Source organism: Copadichromis virginalis, linkage group LG17, assembly GCF_057382275.1.
Source record: "Copadichromis virginalis isolate Kocher_CV1m ecotype Utaka linkage group LG17, C_Virginalis_male_GT1.1, whole genome shotgun sequence".
Classification (NCBI taxonomy): Eukaryota; Metazoa; Chordata; class Actinopteri; order Cichliformes; family Cichlidae; genus Copadichromis; species Copadichromis virginalis.
In genome coordinates this window covers 11,035,835-11,053,799 of record NC_140634.1, presented here as the reverse complement: position 1 = coordinate 11,053,799, position 17,965 = coordinate 11,035,835, and the positions used below count along the sequence as shown (strand labels likewise).

At 38.6% G+C, this 17,965-nt stretch overlaps 2 protein-coding genes across 7 annotated transcripts; both read left to right on the top strand.

The window, feature by feature from the left end:
- The first annotated feature begins 1,841 nt into the window (after positions 1–1,841).
- LOC146689027 (regulator of G protein signaling 21) lies at positions 1,842–5,630 on the top strand. Of its 2 annotated transcripts, none has more exons than XM_085436897.1 (5): positions 1,842–2,003; positions 2,112–2,183; positions 2,271–2,320; positions 2,421–2,587; positions 4,557–5,630. In XM_085436897.1, the coding sequence occupies exons 1-5, from the start codon at positions 1,927–1,929 to the stop codon at positions 4,740–4,742; spliced, it is 552 nt and encodes a 183-aa protein (XP_085293023.1). In that variant the 5' UTR covers positions 1,842–1,926; the 3' UTR covers positions 4,743–5,630. The 2 variants fall into 2 exon arrangements, with proteins under 2 accessions (XP_085293023.1, XP_085293022.1); XM_085436896.1 differs by having other exon boundaries at positions 2,088–2,183.
- Positions 5,631–11,560: 5,930 nt separating this feature from the next.
- On the top strand, positions 11,561–14,723 carry LOC146689026 (regulator of G protein signaling 1-like). Of its 5 annotated transcripts, none has more exons than XM_085436328.1 (6): positions 11,561–11,683; positions 11,792–11,988; positions 12,286–12,345; positions 12,650–12,711; positions 12,865–13,031; positions 13,199–14,723. In XM_085436328.1, exons 2-6 carry the CDS (start codon positions 11,909–11,911, stop codon positions 13,385–13,387), a joined length of 558 nt encoding a protein of 185 aa, XP_085292454.1. In that variant the 5' UTR covers positions 11,561–11,683; positions 11,792–11,908; the 3' UTR covers positions 13,388–14,723. The 5 variants fall into 5 exon arrangements, with proteins under 5 accessions (XP_085292454.1, XP_085292456.1, XP_085292453.1 ...); XM_085436327.1 differs by having other exon boundaries at positions 11,598–11,683; positions 12,647–12,711; XM_085436330.1 differs by lacking the exon at positions 12,286–12,345 and having other exon boundaries at positions 11,564–11,683.
- Positions 14,724–17,965: the final 3,242 nt, after the last annotated feature.

Here is a 17,965-nt window from a genome sequence, read left to right as displayed (position 1 = left end):
TATTGGGCCCTATTCCTCAACAATACCTTCAAAGGCCCAACTTGGTGGTCAATTGTCCAGGAGCCTGCTTAAAATCAGAGGGCATTAGCTCTACAATGTATTGCCTTGCAACCCAATATTTAGGGTGTTAGAGTTATGCCGCTCTCACTTGAAAGCCACTTGTTACCATGACGTTCAATTTATTGTTGGTATGCAGAATATATTTAACTTATCATTTAATCAAATTAGCAAAAAGAGTGATTCAAGGGTGTGGTACTTTAGCAGTTTTCAAGCACATTCCAGCCTTTTTATGCCTTGTCTTTGTTTCTACTTTTATTGTTTTACACAAAAAAATGTACAAGTCTGTTTGTCCAATTCATCAAATACTTTTAATATTTTGAAAATCAAGACTGTCATGTAGACAGTTTCACAGTTTTGCTCCCTCTGATTCAGATCCAGCACTCTGATTCAGAAATAGGTGAGGTTTGTCTCTGAAGGCATGGTTGGTTCCTCTTTATTTTCTGTGCACAGTGATAGCATTAGCTAATGTTTGCCAATGGGTGGCTTAGGGCCTGTGCCTACAAATACAAACTGACCTGTAGTGCCTAATGTTCTAGACAAATCTAGACAAATGAAATTCCGTGTTCACAGAGTCCTCGGCAAAAATAAAAACCCCAAGTTCATTTTTGCTTCTGCACTCAGCTCAAAACGATTCAACTTTTGAATCTTCTCTGCGCTCATCCATGTTTAATGTCTCTCGCCAACTAATCAAAATAAAGTGGGGATTGAACTAGGAAGGAAAATGTTTATTTGTAACCTGGCAACAAGTGTGTGCAAGAAGCATCAGAAGATGAGGTCATAGGTATTTTTGATGGGGGAAAAAAAAATTTGTGGATGCATGGGATTGTCTTGGTAATCCGTAGATGCTTTGTCGACATATAACAGCTCTATACCATATCACTGCTACAACAGTGTCAAAAATGTTTGAGTGAAACAGTGTTAAAAACAATTGACATTGTTCACTGCAGCCATTGTCAGCTATGTTTTTATCTGATGGCATCATCTCCTTGGCGCCCTTCCTTTTCAAGATTATTTGACCTGTTAGTACCTCTGGGCTCACTGTATGTGTTATCACATCTTCACCAATTGGTTGAATTCCCATAATTTTTCTCTTCATGTCATCACATAGCAACAAAAAATGGACATAGATACAATATCCAATCCCTGTTTTACTGGATGTTTACATCCCAATACAGCTGTTTTTTTTTCCTGGGTTTTTAAGATAGTGGGTCATCTCTGCTGGTGGTTAAGTAATCATAGCCTCTTTCACACAAGCAAATCTTGTCAATCACGGTCAGTCGGTTGCCTTTAACAAATGTTATGCCTTTTTTCAGGGACATGAATGCATGCAAACAACTGATCAGTAAATTAACTGCTAATTCGTGACTTTGCCCTGCCATTCATTGTAAAAATGAATCATGATTCTCACAAGATCCCACAGCACACCTGGACTTCCCTTACGGCACACCCATGTCTCGGCACACCATTTGTGAAGTACTGATTTAAAATATGGCATAGGTAGTGCATCTAGAATCTCCATACAGACAAGTAAAAGGCAAACGCTCATATCGCCCTATATGGACTACACATACATCACGCAGTCAATCAGTCACCTAAATACCTTTTTCCAGAAATCTGAGTAACGGAAAAAAAAATTCTCCCATAGGAATTTTACAGCTGTGAGTCAGTAACAAGGGTAGATCAGTCTAACAACAGACATTTGTATTCGTATCCAATTGGCATTTAGATACAGGTACCAGCAGGCCCACAGCGTCATAGGTATACCTTTCCTGGCAGTTTAAGGACAAGCCCAGGAGGGAACAGTGCTTTTACACATATCACAGCAGGCTATTGTATCTCCCTACAGGGAATTACAGGGATATTAAAATGCCCAAACTCTTATTTTCAAGGATTCGACTTTACGAATTTAAGGATTTAATGCCCAACATGAAGCAGCCACGAAGGTAAGCCAAGCACACTAATGATACTAAGTTTACATTTATAAACTTTACATTAACAAACATATTGAACTTGAGTTTGTTTTTAAGGTTTGACATTGTACTGAACTGCAGGAGGCGTAAGAAGGATATCCAGTGTGTCAGTGTACAGAAATGTAATGATGAGATGTACTCTTCAAAGCTAAGGTATCATATGATTGGAAGTGTTAGTTATTTTCATCTCCATGGTGTATATTATAAAGAAAATAATAGCCATATATCATTTCCTTATAGTTGTCAGACTGACCATGAACTTCACCTGGAAAAACTGCTAAAAGACAAAAGTAAGAAGTGTTACTCTTCACAAAACTGAGCCATGTGATTCTACAAATGAATTTCACGTAATGAATAATTCTGTATGTTTAACCCTTTCCCTCTTTGCAGAGTATTTAGCAGCATTCCACTCTTTTCTGCAGTCTGAGTTCAGTGAGGAAAACATTGAGTTCTGGCTCGCATGTGAGGAGTTCAGGTTGACTACCTCACCAGAAGACCTTCAATGGAGAGCAGAGGAGATCTACCGGGAGTTCATCCAGCCTACAGCCTGCAGAGAGGTCAGTTTGTCTGTTATACCAGAGCTAAATCATATTTCATACTTAAAAGAAGAAATTACTTTCTTGGACTTTCTGAGTAACTTTGTAAACTAAAAGTAGGCCCAAATATAAACTGCATTTTATCAAACTGGCATTACAGAAAAGAGGAAAGTATGATTGCATCAGAGAAAAAACTGTACAAAACTTTTACAAATTCAGTGAAGCAATGCAGATGATTACCAAATTTCATAACTTCCAGTGCTTCTGGTGCTTTTAGTACAGTATTTTCTGTGCCATATTTTCAGGGAAGATGCACTGAATCAGAATCAGAATACTTTAAGAAATCCCAGAGATAATTATGTTGTCACAGTTGCTCCAAGACTACGGAAGAGGATTAGGGCCACTGGAAAATAAATCTGAGAAAAAAGTCAGAATTCTGACTTTAATCTCAGAATTCTGACTTTAATCTCAGAATTCTGACTTTATTCTCAGAATTTAGGAAAAGAAGAAGAAGAAAAAAGACGTGCCCACTTCTTTTTTTTTTTCTTTTTTTTTTTTTCCAGTGGCCCTAATCCTCTTCCGTACAAGACAGTAAGAACAATACCGAACACGTAAAAATACCAACAAACAAGTTAAAGTAGAAGAGTATGGAGGGAGGTTATGTAGTGTTTTATTCATTTCAAATATGGCACAGAATTTTCCCATTGTGAACCACAGACTGCACACAAAATATATACATTCCTAGTAAGAAATCACTTAGTGGTGGCAAGTAAGCAGCACATGTATCATGTGGGGTTGTCAAGCAACGTACACTTGGATACTAATTCTACTACACATTATTATAGGATTAGATATTTGTGTTAGTTTTTTGGAGTCAGATGTGGCCATATTTGGAGTTTGGAGTCTTAAGTTATGAGCTATAGCTAGCGTGCTAGGTTAGCAACCTGCAATCATAAATTGAAACACAAACTTCTAATACAGGTTGTACCTCACAGCATGCTATATTATTTGTTAGGTAATTTAATTAAAGTCCTCTAAAAGGCAATAACACAATAGACAAAGGGAAGAGGAAGAAGTCCACTTTAATAACTGGAGTTGGAGAACTAAGGCCACCAGCTGCCTGTGACAGGATAAGCAGTCACACTCCTACCTCCAACATCCACATGAATAAGGTATTTTTAAAAAAAACCATTGTCTTAAAGAGGGATTTTACCCACAGAGAATAATGTTAGGGTTTTTTTTTTTGTTTGTTTGTTTTTGAAGCAGGCTGTTAAAATGTTTTTAATGCTGTATTTCGTGGAAATATAAAAGTCTATGGGGAACTGATTTATGTAGCCATTCAAGGAACTTCCACAATGGTTTCTTATTTAATTAGTTGCAACTTGAAGTGAAGCACGACCAATACAATAGTAATCATACAGCTAAATGGCAAGCCAAATGTTTTATATATTCTTCAATGTTTCTTTGAAAGAATGAAGTATTTCAATTACAAAGAAAAAGCAGAATCCAAATACAAATGGAGCAAGAAATAACATAGTTAAAAAAACAAAACAGGACAGGAAACTCTTTAGGGACAAGTAGTGTGTGTGTGTGTGTGTGTGTGTGTGTGTGTGTGTGTGTGTGTGTGTGTGTGTGTGTGATCTGTCTCAGCAGCTAGAATTCTGAATTTCATGGAGTTTCATCTGAGTTGAAAAGCATACAAGAGAGCTAGCAAGTTAATGTTTGATTTAATGTTTTTTTTTATTGTACCAGTAATAAAATTGACCACAAAATAGACTTTTTTTTTTTCTCAAAAATGTAACCCTAGGATTCAGAGGTATTTTCTTACCTCCTTCCAGGGGTGTATTTTGCACATCTTGGTGGTGGCATTTTAATTATTTTGGATTTAACGTTTTTCAAGCACCTTTTTACAAATTGAAAACAAACACAGCCAATTTGGGAACCCATTACATGATGATATGTTGACTTGTCACATTTGTTTCCTTCTCAGATCAATGTAGACCAGCGTGTTAGAGAGAAGATCAAGCAGGCACTTGAGAAACCCAACCTTTCCTGCTTTGACGAGGCCCAGAAACATGTTTACCTGCTGATGGAAAGAGACTCTTGCCCAAGATTCCTGCACTCAGATGCCTACCTGAGTCTAAAGCGCAAATCCAGGACTCTGTGGTACCTTTAAAGAGAGCTACCATCCCTGGATCAACTAATTTACTGTTTCACTCTAAACCCAAACATAAAAAAATATTTTTTAACAGTGTGCAATATCATTTTTTCTTTTTGTACTGATAAAATGCCGTGGACTTTAGTACAGCAAGGCAAACACAATGACAGAAAAGTAATGTGAGTGTGGAGATATGTACGTATAAAGAATGTTGATATGTGTTAGTACTTTAGAGGAGTTCAAGGTTCTTTGAAATACTGTATGTGTTAACTGAAAGTCTAGGTAAGTTAAGCTTGTTTCTGATGTGAAATGTTAGGACTTCTTGCCCAAATTTGGCTAATTCAGTCAGTAACTGTAGTCATTCATCATCTATAAGTATTCTTTTTATTCCAATATAGTCAGAATTATATTTATCTGACTGACTAACTGAGACATGAGGAAGGGCATGAGTCAAAATAAAGGATAACAGTTTCCACAGCTTACCCAGCAAAGGGATTCTGTTTTCAGTCACATGTCTACTATATCCTTTAATTAGGTGTGGGCCTGACTCTGTACACCAACATCAGGGTTTACTAAACTGGAAAAAAGTAACCCCCCACTCTAACCCTCGATCCCGCTCTGTTCTGTAAACGGCCTTATTCCTAAAGATTGTGCCTTAAAAAGGAGTACTGAGGCAGCTAATAATAACTCAAGGGCTTAAATGACAACACAGGAGTCATCAGACAACCTGATGCGTAACAGATCAGCCCTCAATGTGCTGCCTTGTTAGGGGAATAATCTCATCACCCACAGACAATGACTGGGGAAAATACTACAAAAAGAGGAGTCTGGGAAAGGTTTTTTCAGATGAAAATAGAGAGACTGTGTATGTTAAACAGTTCCACGTTAATAAAGGTTTTTGTCACATCGGTTTGTACTCATGGCCTGATGTTGTTAACAAATTTAAGCAGTTTTTCCAACCACGATGAGTACTGTGGGGCAAAAAAAGAGGACGTGGTCATAGAGAATCTGCTTCATCACTTATCAGACTTGATAATAAAAGGACAGTAGCTTATATTTTTTACAACAGTAAGCGCCTCATACCATTACTCAAAAGGATATTTGAACCCTATCTGGTCAAAGACTAATAGCTTTATGACTGAAAATCCTATTTTTAAAATACTATATTGAGGCATTTGCTCTGTTTTTAACATAAAGGTGAAAGTCCAGAGTTCATGTACTACCATATGAAAGAGAACACCAATGAAAGGTATGAAAACAAACTATGAAGCTCACTTTTTTGTAGTTCCAACACAAGTGAAGAAGGCTTTGAAACTATGTTGCTATATTGTTTCCCCATGTTAGCTAGTTTACAATCAACATCCACTTCAGCATGACACAAATATTTGTGTCATGGCAGTTGAGTCTAAACACATCCCAGTCTGTTAGTCAGCTGCCATTATAGGGACGACAGATTGGGCCTTTAGGTGTATATTCAGTTTGAGTTTGCCTGTTCTAGTTACTAGTCATTAGATAGAAATACATATGGATTTTAAAAAGCGATGGTAGATTTACGTTTTCAGACAAAAGCCAAAGGTTTTGGCTATTGCTTTCCATGCAAACTATTTACTTTGATGTGAGAAAGGTTGCTCTAATGCTATTTGGACATTGAGGGAAATAGAAACAGAAATCATACACTCAGTATAACAGCAGAACATCCTTTATGGTTCTATGGGAACATGACCCCTTGGCTTCCTCGATGTATGACCTCAATAAAGACTTTCTATGGTATCAGTCTCTAGACTGAAGTGTTTTCTATATCATGTTCATTTTGTAAACTATGGTTGCCATTAGATTGAAAAAAGGATGATAAAGTCTCAGTCAAATTAGCCGCTCGCTCTTCCAGTTTTAAGTTGCCGAGCTGACTACAGCGAAAATGCAAACTTTAAAACTTTGCAACTGAACCTACAATTAGTCATGTCCCAAAATCCATGTTTCATAGTCGCAGAGAGAAACCAGAAAGCTTCAGACACCAACCTACTGCAGGGAGAAATATCTTTATAGAGACACACCCACTCATACTATTTTTCTATGGACTAGTAACCACAACTCTTTCTTTTAATAACAATATTATTATTTTTATTTATTATATCCAGGGCCACTTGTGTTTCAGAGATATAGCTGTTGGAAAGTTTATTTTGGATCCTTAATCTCATAATTACACACAAAAAAAGAAAAAAATACTTTTCCCTCATGAACATAAAGCAATAATTTTGTGTAAAATGCAACTGAAATGTTCAATTTAAAGGTATAATTAATCAAATAATTAAGCATTAAAAAATATTCTTGGTATAAACCGAATGTACACCAATCAACAGATTCCATTAAATGTAATGTTTTACATTATTATTACATATGTAGCAAATTACATGGAAAATTTACATGTAAGCAAATTGCTTAATAAAGTCAGTATTTTGTGGAATAATTTTTTGAATGTAAACTCTGAAAGCATTACAATTAAGTTAAAAGGTTAAAATTAGTTTTAAAGCAGGACAAAATCCATGTGTGCTATGAAAAGGTTGAAAGTGCTCACTCTAATTTTATGTGGATACTGTAGGAAATGTTATGGTTGACTTGGTTTTGATTGTAATTTTGGGCTGAAACTATTTGCAGGTGTACAGTCGTACGTCAGAAAACTCTCAGTACACAGAGTGTCACGGGTTGTTCCTGATAAACGACAGAGGTCTCACATCTCCTCCATCACATGGCACACAATCTGTCACTGTTTTCTCATAGCCCACAACCGTTACCATGGTAGCGAAAAGGAAGTGAGTACTGCTGCTGGCACAGTGTTAGTCAAGACGGTTACGGTCGGGAGGAACTTTCCTATAAGAGCTGGATGCTGAATGTTAAATCTTATACACTGATGTGCTTGTCCACATTTTAACTTCAGACAGGGAATGCAGCTTTCACCTCTCAGTGTTTGGTGACTATCGCAACGCCTCAGTACTTATAACCGTGTTTGGGCAAAAAAGGGAAGCCTCAGTGAGGCAAAGCCTAAGGGTAGATTATAACAGGGTAGCCTATGGCATCAGGTTTCGAGTGGAAGCTTTCAAAAAGCTTTAAAGACTTCAAATTCCCCAGTTAGGAACCAAAGTTCGCATCTTAGATCTGTGAAATGCACTTGCTTTGGGCTTTCACACCTCTAACAGTAAATCTATTCACACTACCAAATATTAATAAGATTGCAGAGTTGCTATTTTTGTCTGGTTTTGTGTATTTGCTACAATGTCAATGCAAAGCTGTTTCTATTGATTTGGGGGGGGGGGGGGGGGGGTGAACATACATTTCTGTGCTATGTGGTCAAGGATGAGAATGAATAAAGCACCAACATCCTCTCTCTATACAAAATGAGTAGGAAATCTTCTGCAACATGTGAAGGCAGAGGCAGATGGTGTGACTCAGTACTGTCACACTCCCAGCTAGGGTCTACATGGAAGTGCAAGGCTATGGGCTACATTTGATAATAACCTGATCTATTTTTGCTTTAAATGTAAACTGACCATAGTGACTATTGTCAGTACATTGATTAGAGTTGTAACCAATGAGTGATAACCCAGAGCGGCCTTGCTTGTTTAATGTCCCATAATTGTGTTTTCCTACACTGGGCGATACATTGCAGTGAAAGCAATGCTGTAGAAAAGTTCTGCAACTCTGCAGATCAAAAGCCATTGCAAATTACATGCAAACTTCAACTTGTGCCAAACTGACCACCAGAGTGTTGAAGCCCAAAGGGTATCAAAATCAAACAGGCTACTATATACAAACTGAGGCATATATGAAGATTTGCTGCAAACTACCCGAATTGCGAGCATATGCCAGTACAATGTGTTTTAGCCCAGTTGTAGCCCCTTCATCTTGACAGACAGGAGGAGGTCCCATATGCAAACTAGACCTATAAGCGCTCTAGTCAAATAGGAACTTCCTGGAAGAGTTCCTGTGCTGTACAAATGATAAAATTCAAATCAGGGATGTTTTTTTCTTTTCAAATTTTGTTATAGGTGGACTCCAAAAACAATAATAATGAAGCTGTGGTTAAAAGTTTACTTAAACTCTTCATGGTCATAAATATCATGGTAATTTTGGGCTTCTAACAATTTCTATGATTTTTTTTTCCATTGTGTAACAATTGTGCAGCATACATCTTTAATCATTCTAAAAAAAAAAAAAAAAAACAAGAATTCGGTGCACAACTGAATTTATTTTTGGATTTTCTCAAATCCACACAGGCTCAAATATTATTACTTGGTTAAATGTCTCTTAACAAGTTGCTCTTGACCTGACGCTTTTTGTAGCAATCAAAAAGGTTCTGGTGTAATTTTGGCTGTATGTTTAACCACTTTTCTTGGCACATTTCCTCATAAATTGGTTGGTTCCCTGGAATGGACCTGGCTTTTAAGTGTAGTACACAAATTTTAATCAGGGTTGAAGTCGGGGGTTTGACAAGGCCATTTAAGAAGGCAGTTCCAACTTGTGCTCAAGTTTCAACAATCTAGCTGTTCATCTGAGCGGAAGTTGGAAGAGTTTGGAAGTATTCTTCCTTCATTACTGCATCCACTTTCCTGGCATCAAAACAGACCCACCCATGAAGCTACCACCACCATGCTCGACAGCTGGTACAGTGTTCTTAGGTTTGAATCCCTCACCTTTACTCTTCCAAACATAGCGTCATTGTGGCCAAATAGGTCAATCTTTATCTTGCATGAACATAAGAATTTCTTCGTGAGGCCTTTGGCTTGTCAAGATTGACTGCATGTTTCAGTAAGGCATGGTTGGTTTTGAAACAGGGGCTTGTTTCATGGTTGGCGCTCTTTCAGTTTGTAGTGATGTAAAACTTGCTTCATAATAGACAGTGAGACTGGTGTTCCTGCTTTTTCCAATAAATGGCAGTCCCTGTTTGTTCCCAAACATCCTAACCAGTTTCTGCTTTTCTAAGAATGATGTCCTGGGTCTTCTTCTATAGCTTGACAAAGTTGTGTCACATCTATAAAAATTCTACTTATGTTATGATGATCTTGATCTTGGGATCTGCAATTGTTTAGAAATGGCTCCAAAGAAGACTTCTCAATTTGTGTACATCTACCATTTTCCCTCTTAGGTATTCGCTAACCTGCTTGGACTGTATATACACAGGCTGTTTGAGCCTGTGTATATACTTTTCACCCTGTGTGGATTAGGAAAATATCCATAATAAATTCAAAGTTGTATACCCAGTTCTTGTTTTTTAAAGTGATTAAAGACTATTTAAGTATTTAAAAGTATGCTGTACAGTTATTTCACACCAGAAAAAGAACAGCTAAGAAAAATCCAGAAAAGCCCCAAATTCCAATTATATCCATTCCAATAAATGTATGTAAACTTCTGACCACACCTGTATAAGCCCAGCATCCATTTGTCTATCCAAATAGACAAATCGCTTCCATCTTAAGGTGGGTTTCAAACAAAGACCTTCGCTCAACAATCATCATTTGAAACCTTGACTGACAACACCTTAAACCAGGGGCTTTCTCTGGCAATATCGTTAGCACATTTAGAAGTTTCAAAGTTTATGAGCATGAGACCAAGAATGCCTTCTGACATTTACTCTACTAAAGAGCACACTGTTCTCATCCAACCATTTGCTCCAAACAGTTTACTTGAAACCTTCAGATGTAGCCGAAAGACAAACACATAAATTAGTTTATCTTTAAGATAAGAGTTTGGGATTTGAATTCCCACAGTTCTTTTCTGTGCTACAATTATCAACAGAAACGTCTACTTAAATGCCAGAGAAAATATCTGTTGTAGATCACCGCAAAACTGAAAGGAACATGAAATGTGAAGGGTCACCACAACTAATGCTAATTTCAGCTAATGCTAGTTCTTGCCAAGACCCCATCCAGTTCATTAAAGGTTCTTTGGCCACAGCCACAAGTTCTGGCTGACCTCGGTTGGTTCTCCTCACTTCTCGTCTGTTCCCCTGTCCCTTAAATAAATAACAGGCTCAAATGTAAAACATTGGGGCCCTTCAAATATGTATGGGTCTCTGACATTGGCAATGACATCATGCTCATTATCATAGTACTTGACTTTGCTGGATGTCTACCTTTTGTGTGGGTTGATGTTACACTTTCTTCATTTTAACGGTAAAATCTGCCTAAAATTTAACTGTACGTTTCTTTTCTTTCTTTTCTTTTGTAATTTTTTCTGTAGTTTACAAATCGTGCTTGATGTGAGGGCTGACAGAATACCCTCTGTTTTTTGAGGCACTTCCAAACCCTTCTATATTTTCTGGAGATATTTGGCATTGGATTAAAGCTGCAACTTTTTTTTCCCCGCCTTTTACACTAGTTTTAGCCACCATATAAGGATTTCCGCCTGCAGTTTGACGATGGTGGAAGGCTTCAATAATAAAGTAATAACTCTGCAGCTGAAAGATGAGAGTGGTCAGGATATGATGTTCTGACAGTCTTTCTGGCTTCCTGCCTTGCGGAGCCTCTCTGTTGCAATCAATTTGCTGTTTCCTCTTTCTCACTCATGACTGTAGCCTTGTGTTGTGCACATTTCTACCACATCTTGACGAATTTCCCTTTTTTGGGATCAAAAAATGTTAAATATGAATGACAGAAGGACAATCCCAATATTTGGTTTCAACCGCCTTCTCTTTTACATCCCATTTAATGGACTCACTACACAAACAGCGTGCGAAGGTCACGATTTGCCTATCAAAGTCACTGTTGCTGTCATTTGCATCTGTGCTGGCAGACTAAAAATAATGGGAACACAGCAAGCTTTCAGCCACAGAGAGTGCTGTTTGTTTGGCTAGTCCGGTTAGGAGGCGGGAAGGAGCAGCAACAGCAGAAGGGAAGGAAAAGAAGCAGAGACATAATAGGGAGTAAGGCATCAAGGCGAGGGAGGGAGACATGCATGCAAAGCACCGAGTGAGTATGTGTTGTTTCTAACTGTGAGGTAGAAGGAGGAGGAGAGGGAGGGAAGGAAGGGGTGCTTCCTCTTTAGTTTAAGCTTCTGATGTATCCCATCAACCCCAGACCGTCAACAGGAAACCTTGGTATAAAAAGCTGCATTGCAGGGGGAATCCTCCTAAGTGTCTCTCAGCCACAGCATGACCAGGACCGAGAGCCCGAGAGAGTGGACTTAATAAAACAATGCCAAGCTTAATCGTCGAACCACCCAACACACAGCGCTTCATCATGGACAGAGATGACAGGAAGAGAAACAAAAACATGTGAGTGAAACTTTTGACTTTAACGCTGAGCTGGAGTTTCCAGTAAATGTGCTGACTTGGAGCTTGACGAGAAAATCTCGAGCTGTTTAATAGCAAATAGTGTGGTGACATAAAAAATATGTTAAAAATACTTCATACTATCTCTGAAAATAGCCATTCATCTTATATAACGGCACGAGTCACTGTCTTTTCTAAACACCAGCCCTCCTAACATTCTTTGACACATTCATTGGAAGCTAATCGAACAGCAATAAACGCAACAGGGATATATTCATATATTTTTTATTCCCTACACAGTGGAAAGAACTTTATGTGCCGACTCCAGTGCATGTTCTCTCACTCCTCCAGCTCTGAGAGGTAAGGAGACTTATGGAGTGTTTTGCATACATTTCAGTTTTAAAATAGCCAGCCTGCGCCTATGATTTCCATCTATGGCATCATTGAAAGGATTCAAATGATCCTGAGACACCATGTTTGCTTTGGCACAGCACGCACACCAACCCGGCATATCCCAGGGTTCGGCATTTTTGTCTGAATTCGATAAGCCCATCTGCTATGCTTTCTTAATGAGTGTGCTTCTGTGTGACTCGCACCCTTTACAGCTTCGCTTTGCTCAAATTTGATTCTGTTAAGTAATCCAACTTGCATTCTCTCCCAGCAGGCTAAGTTTAGAAGATACCCAACAATGGTCACAGTCACTGGAAAAGCTTCTCGAGTCTAAATGTAGGTTCCTTTTCCCCCTGAGAGTGAGAATGCTGCTAAAACAATATTGTGTTTGTAAGAATGACAGTTTGGGCAGACTGATTTGGGTTTTTTCTTCTTTTTTTGTTTTAAATAAAAGCTGAAAATGGGCTTGTTTTATTTGCTTCACCTCAGATGGACTGGCTACTTTTCGCAACTTTCTCAAGTCCGAATACAGCGACGAGAACATTGAGTTCTGGCTCACGTGTGAGGACTACAAAAAGATCAAGTCTTCATTCCGAATGTCCTCAAGAGCCAAGAAGATTTATGAGCAGTTCATTAAAGCAGAATCGCCTAAAGAGGTAACTTCAGAGTCACACACAGACACCGTTTCCCTTACATATTGTCTTTATATGTCAGTGCAAGCAGTCCTCTGAAAGAGGAGAGAAGTGCCAGCTGAAATGTTGAATCTCACATCTTTTGCTCTTGGCTCAAATCCCCTCATTCCTACCTTTGTGCTTCATTCCAGATCAACATCGACTATCACACCCGAGAGCAGATCAAAAGGAACGTCAAGACTCCCACCATGCACTGCTTTGACGACGCTCAGAAGATCGTTTACGGGTTGATGGAAAGAGACTCGTACCCGCGGTTCCTCCGCTCGGACATTTATAGAACTCTTCTGGAGAGCCTCGCCGCCGACGCCATGAAGGGATGAAAGCACGGCAAGAAGAGGGGAGAGAAAGGACATAAAACCCATAACTGGAATGTTTGAGCTCCTTCAGGTGGAAGGACTGACAACAAAGATGGAAGAAGGGCCAACCGGCGCAGCACACGCGTGCAGAGGACTTGTTCCTCAGTGTCCAGAATCAGCCCTCAAGCCCCGTCACGGAAGTATCTCCCCCCGACTCCCTGCCACCTCACACTTAGCATCACACACATGAGGACTATATAAGAATGAGAAGCACAGGCAGATTTCTCAATATCAAGCATGTAGTGTGCATTTTCGCACTGGATCATGAGTTTGTGTGCGCACTTTTGACAGTGAATGAATCAGCGGGCTGGTTGCCTCTCGGTCTGACTGTAGAGCTGCGTAAGCAAACCATTCAGTAGACGCCCTTTGGCCTTTTTTGGAGACGTGTTTCCTATGCAGATAAGGATAGAGGATGTAACATGTCACGGTCACACTTGAGAAACTGTGTGTATGCGTGTGTAAAGAGGGAAAGAGAGCGAGCATTTTAGATGTAGTGTTTTTAACCGTCACTGATTCAGAATAAGCTGTCATGAAAAGAGCCGCCCAGTTACGGGATGACAGCACCAAGGAAGACAACAAATCTATAGATTTAACACTGATAAGCAATCATCAGTAAAAGCATGCAGAAGGCCACCTAGCAAGAGCCACTCATGGACACTTTCTGGGTTTTTTTTAAAATAATGTAGATTGCACCGATATGGGGTTTGAAAAACTGATGATTTAGGTTTTTTTTAGTTTAAGCTGTCTATAGGCGTTATTTTGTGCCGATATTTAATATCCTTTAGGGTTGTTTTGAAACTACAAAAAGTAAAAATAGTTTGTTTCAATAAAAATAACTATTAATGGTATAGTTTTGTGATTGCAAGAAGCCTAATCATGTATATTTTTTGTGTGGGATCTGAACTTGCCGTTTCTAGCCGCTGACGTCTAGCCTAGTGACGCAGCGTGTAAAGACTAAAATCTAAGCAGAAACCTTACAACGCTGAAATGTCATGAGTTGTGATTTTGTTTATTTAAGTTTTCTGGCGTGGAATGATTATAGAAATAGGATGTCTCACATTGCATGCCGGGATGTCAAAACTCCTTTTATACCATGAGAATAGGCCCGATTGCTGATGTCCAAAGCGCACTGTGTGAATGTACTCTTAGGGAGCTGATAGTTAAGTTAACTTAAAAAGTTCAATGTTGTGTTATTTATTTTTCATTGTCACCATTTGAGTACAAAGTTTGCTGCAGTGTTTAAGTACTTGTTAAACTTGTTAGGGATTTGAATTACATTAAATTATTACATTGAACCACATTTACATTATTTTATTTGCCTACCTGCAATTAAGTGAATTTTTCAGTGTTGTGCACCACCCTGCGGTGTAGGTCCTTCTCACTCACAATGTCACTTTTAGAATTCTGATTACAGTTTTGTGGTCTATTTATAGAAGGCTTCAAGACACTTAGAGTGAAACAGTTCTTAACGCATTTCATTCAAAAAGAAATGGGATGTTTGCACGTGGTTGTGGGTTTTATGTTATAACAGACATATGCAAACATTTGCATGCAAACATGTATGCATGGGAATGTATGTACCTAAGTACAGATTAAGCTCATTCACTTAACAAAATCCTTTCAAAGATCACAAAGAGTGTTAACTTCTAGTTTTAATTTCAGTTTATGAAATGACATTAGAAAAAAAAAATCTCTAAAGATATCGGACCAATATATTGATTTCTCGCAGTTTCCTGCTATCCTCTTTTTTTTCAATCACTGAAAGGCATCTGGTGTCTTGAAAATTAAGCTCGTAACAGATATGTGCTGTTTCAGAAAAAGGAAGGCACGAACTTCCAGTTTCTTGTGAAATCAGACATTGTGAGAAATGAGATTTTCTCTGCCTGACTTTGTACCTTCTCTGTTCCTTCCTGGAACGTAGTGCAGCTGAACAGGCGTCACTGGAGCAGATTAACAAGGCTCACAAAGGCTGAAGATGTGACATGATATTCACACAATACACAATAAAATACACAATCATTACAAACTTTTTTTTGTGGTAATTTTAAAGAATTCTGTGCCAAAATTATAATTTTTCAGTATCTTCACACTGGGCTTGATGCACAGACTCGATAAAATGATAGTGTGAGTCACCTTCAAGTAACGTAGGCATTTAATATACTCAATTTTAGCTTTATGGCCATCGCTATCTTGATTTTTTTTTTTTACAGCAAAAAGAGACCATAATCCGGTTGTTCAGTCTGACGTCACTAGCCGTGTCTGGGTCTAAACTCCGCTGCAGGTCCATATATCAAACGATCACTGTGGCATTACTGAGAGTTGAAAAACTGTCTAAAGTCTTTTATCTTTAATAAAATGATCAGCGTTCTGCTCTACCAGGTGTAACAATTGAGTTTAACATCCAGGCATCCATGAAAACGGAATTTATGACATTTAACAGAGTTAGAAGTTAGCAGGGAGTTAGCTCGCTAGCTTCTATCTAAATACAATATAGCATGTCCTGACTGCGGGGTTTTGGAAACAAATTAAAACGTACAGCTCTGTTATCACTTCCAGCATAAATGAAGACAGAAAACTAAACAGCAGTGACGTTTGTAGGGTTACTGAAGTTGGGCTAGCTGGTATATAATGATGTGCTACGTAACCGCTAGCGACACAGCTATGTTAGCATAATATAAACAAGCTAACTTTTTTTCCACTCGATAAAAGTTAACGTGAGTGTTCTCGGTGGTCAGGAACAAATGTAATCGCATGGCAGGATGCTGTAAAAGGACCAAACTTCAGCCAGGAGAACAACTGAGATAATCCATCCACAGTACGAGGTTAGTCATTCATATACTGCTGCATGGGCTGGGCTGTAGTTACATCCTAAGGTTTTAAAAACTGAGCTTAAATAAATGATTAGCGGTAATAAAAGCCGAGGGAGGTCAACAGTGATCACTGACTGTTTTAGGAGCTTTTTGAGATCAAATAGAAGAAAATACATAACATTAAACATGTTAACAACACAAAAGCCATATTAAACGCAGACTACTTTAGGCCCGGAAGTAGGATTCGTCGTGTCATCACTAAACAACCGGATAGGGTGAGAAAGTGAACCCATAATAATGCAAACTTTAAGTTTTAGGTTTTAAGTAATAAAATGTAAAGAGCTGAGCTGTAAAAAATTTCCATGCAAGTCTATGTGGATTGTTTGGAGGCAGCCCATAGACTGTAAATAAAATGACTGATGTAGCGTGCAGGCATGATAAGTGAAACTAGATGACAAGTGGTTTTTAATGGCCCTGAGGAAGCCCTTAAAAACCAGCTCCCTGTGACCACTGTAACTACTTTTTCTGATGATTTAATGGTCTAATTAGCCCTTTTATGATTTTCTGATTATAATATACAAAATTAACCTCATGTTTTATTGATTATGACTTGAGACAATCCAAAAGACCGCAATCTCATCAGGTTTCTTGATAGTTTTTAGTTACTGCAGAGCAAGATATCATATTATAGATTTCTACACAAATGAACTTTGATTAAAAAAAAGAAAAAATTCTATACAGGATTTGCTCTCTGCTGGCTATTTGAAACCATCACAGTTTCAAGTATTTCCACACTGGGTTCACTTTTCAGAACTGGAATCTACGTCAGTCTTTTCTATACAGGCTTATAGGCCAACATCAAGTGGCCCTTCAAGGACTTGCAGCGCTTGATTTTTTCAGTCCTGGATTATTATGTGGTATGTTTGCACCACTTAAAGGTGCAAAATCTAATGTTGGCAGTGCCTTACGTCAAGTTTCTCTCTGTGTTTCATTCCGCCAAGGTCTAATGAACAGGCAGTAATGCATTATAAAGCTCACATGTGGCATGTTACCACATTAGCCAATGGAATTTAAATTATTACCTGCTCTACAAAGTTTACAAAGTAACAATTAAAACACCTTTTGGAGAGCAGTTGTACACTAAAGCAGAGAAGGCCGCCAAAGCAATGCTAACTGTTTTGGTCTCCTTTGAAGATCATCTGCATGCTTAAACACAAGCAGCAACAGGGTTTGCGTGGTTGAGGACAGGACGCTTGTCAACACAGCAGCAGGTGATTTGCTGTGGTACAGTCTTTGATTAAAATGCACCCCCATCAACACTGTTGTCAACTTAATTATGTGCTTGTTTCACAAATACACTGTTGGACTGGGCTCAGCTGGCAAAGTGCACCTTCATGTGGGCATGTCAACACTATAAGGACAGTGCCTCACAATGGGGGGAAATTTTTTTTCAGTAACGTGGTCCAAAAATATCGGTACTGTGCAGCATGTGTTAATAATTTCTTGTAACTTTTGACTAACATCAATGCTAAGGGTGCAGCCTTCATTTGTACACACAGTGCATTTTGCATGCACTCTCTGTCTGACTTCCCAATACAGTACATGTCTGCCATTGCAGAGTATGAATTCATTACACAACTTTGGCCACATCTTACATTTCACATCCAAAACACTACCGATCAATGTTGTTTGTAGTTTCCAATAAAAGGATTGAAAACCAGCTAAATTAGCC

Bases quoted from the DNA above. Each gene is read 5' to 3' on its own strand.
- LOC146689027 (XM_085436896.1), top strand. From the start codon at position 1,927: ATGCCCAAACTCTTATTTTCAAGGATTCGACTTTACGAATTTAAGGAT. The intron at 2,321-2,420 runs GTAAGAAGTGTT...CCCTCTTTGCAG, and splicing joins AAAACTGCTAAAAGACAAAA to AGTATTTAGCAGCATTCCAC. The intron at 2,588-4,556 runs GTCAGTTTGTCT...TTTCCTTCTCAG, and splicing joins AGCCTACAGCCTGCAGAGAG to ATCAATGTAGACCAGCGTGT.
- LOC146689026 (XM_085436327.1), top strand. From the start codon at position 11,909: ATGCCAAGCTTAATCGTCGAACCACCCAACACACAGCGCTTCATCATG. The intron at 11,989-12,285 runs GTGAGTGAAACT...TTCCCTACACAG, and splicing joins AGGAAGAGAAACAAAAACAT to TGGAAAGAACTTTATGTGCC. The intron at 12,346-12,646 runs GTAAGGAGACTT...ATTCTCTCCCAG, and splicing joins CACTCCTCCAGCTCTGAGAG to CAGGCTAAGTTTAGAAGATA.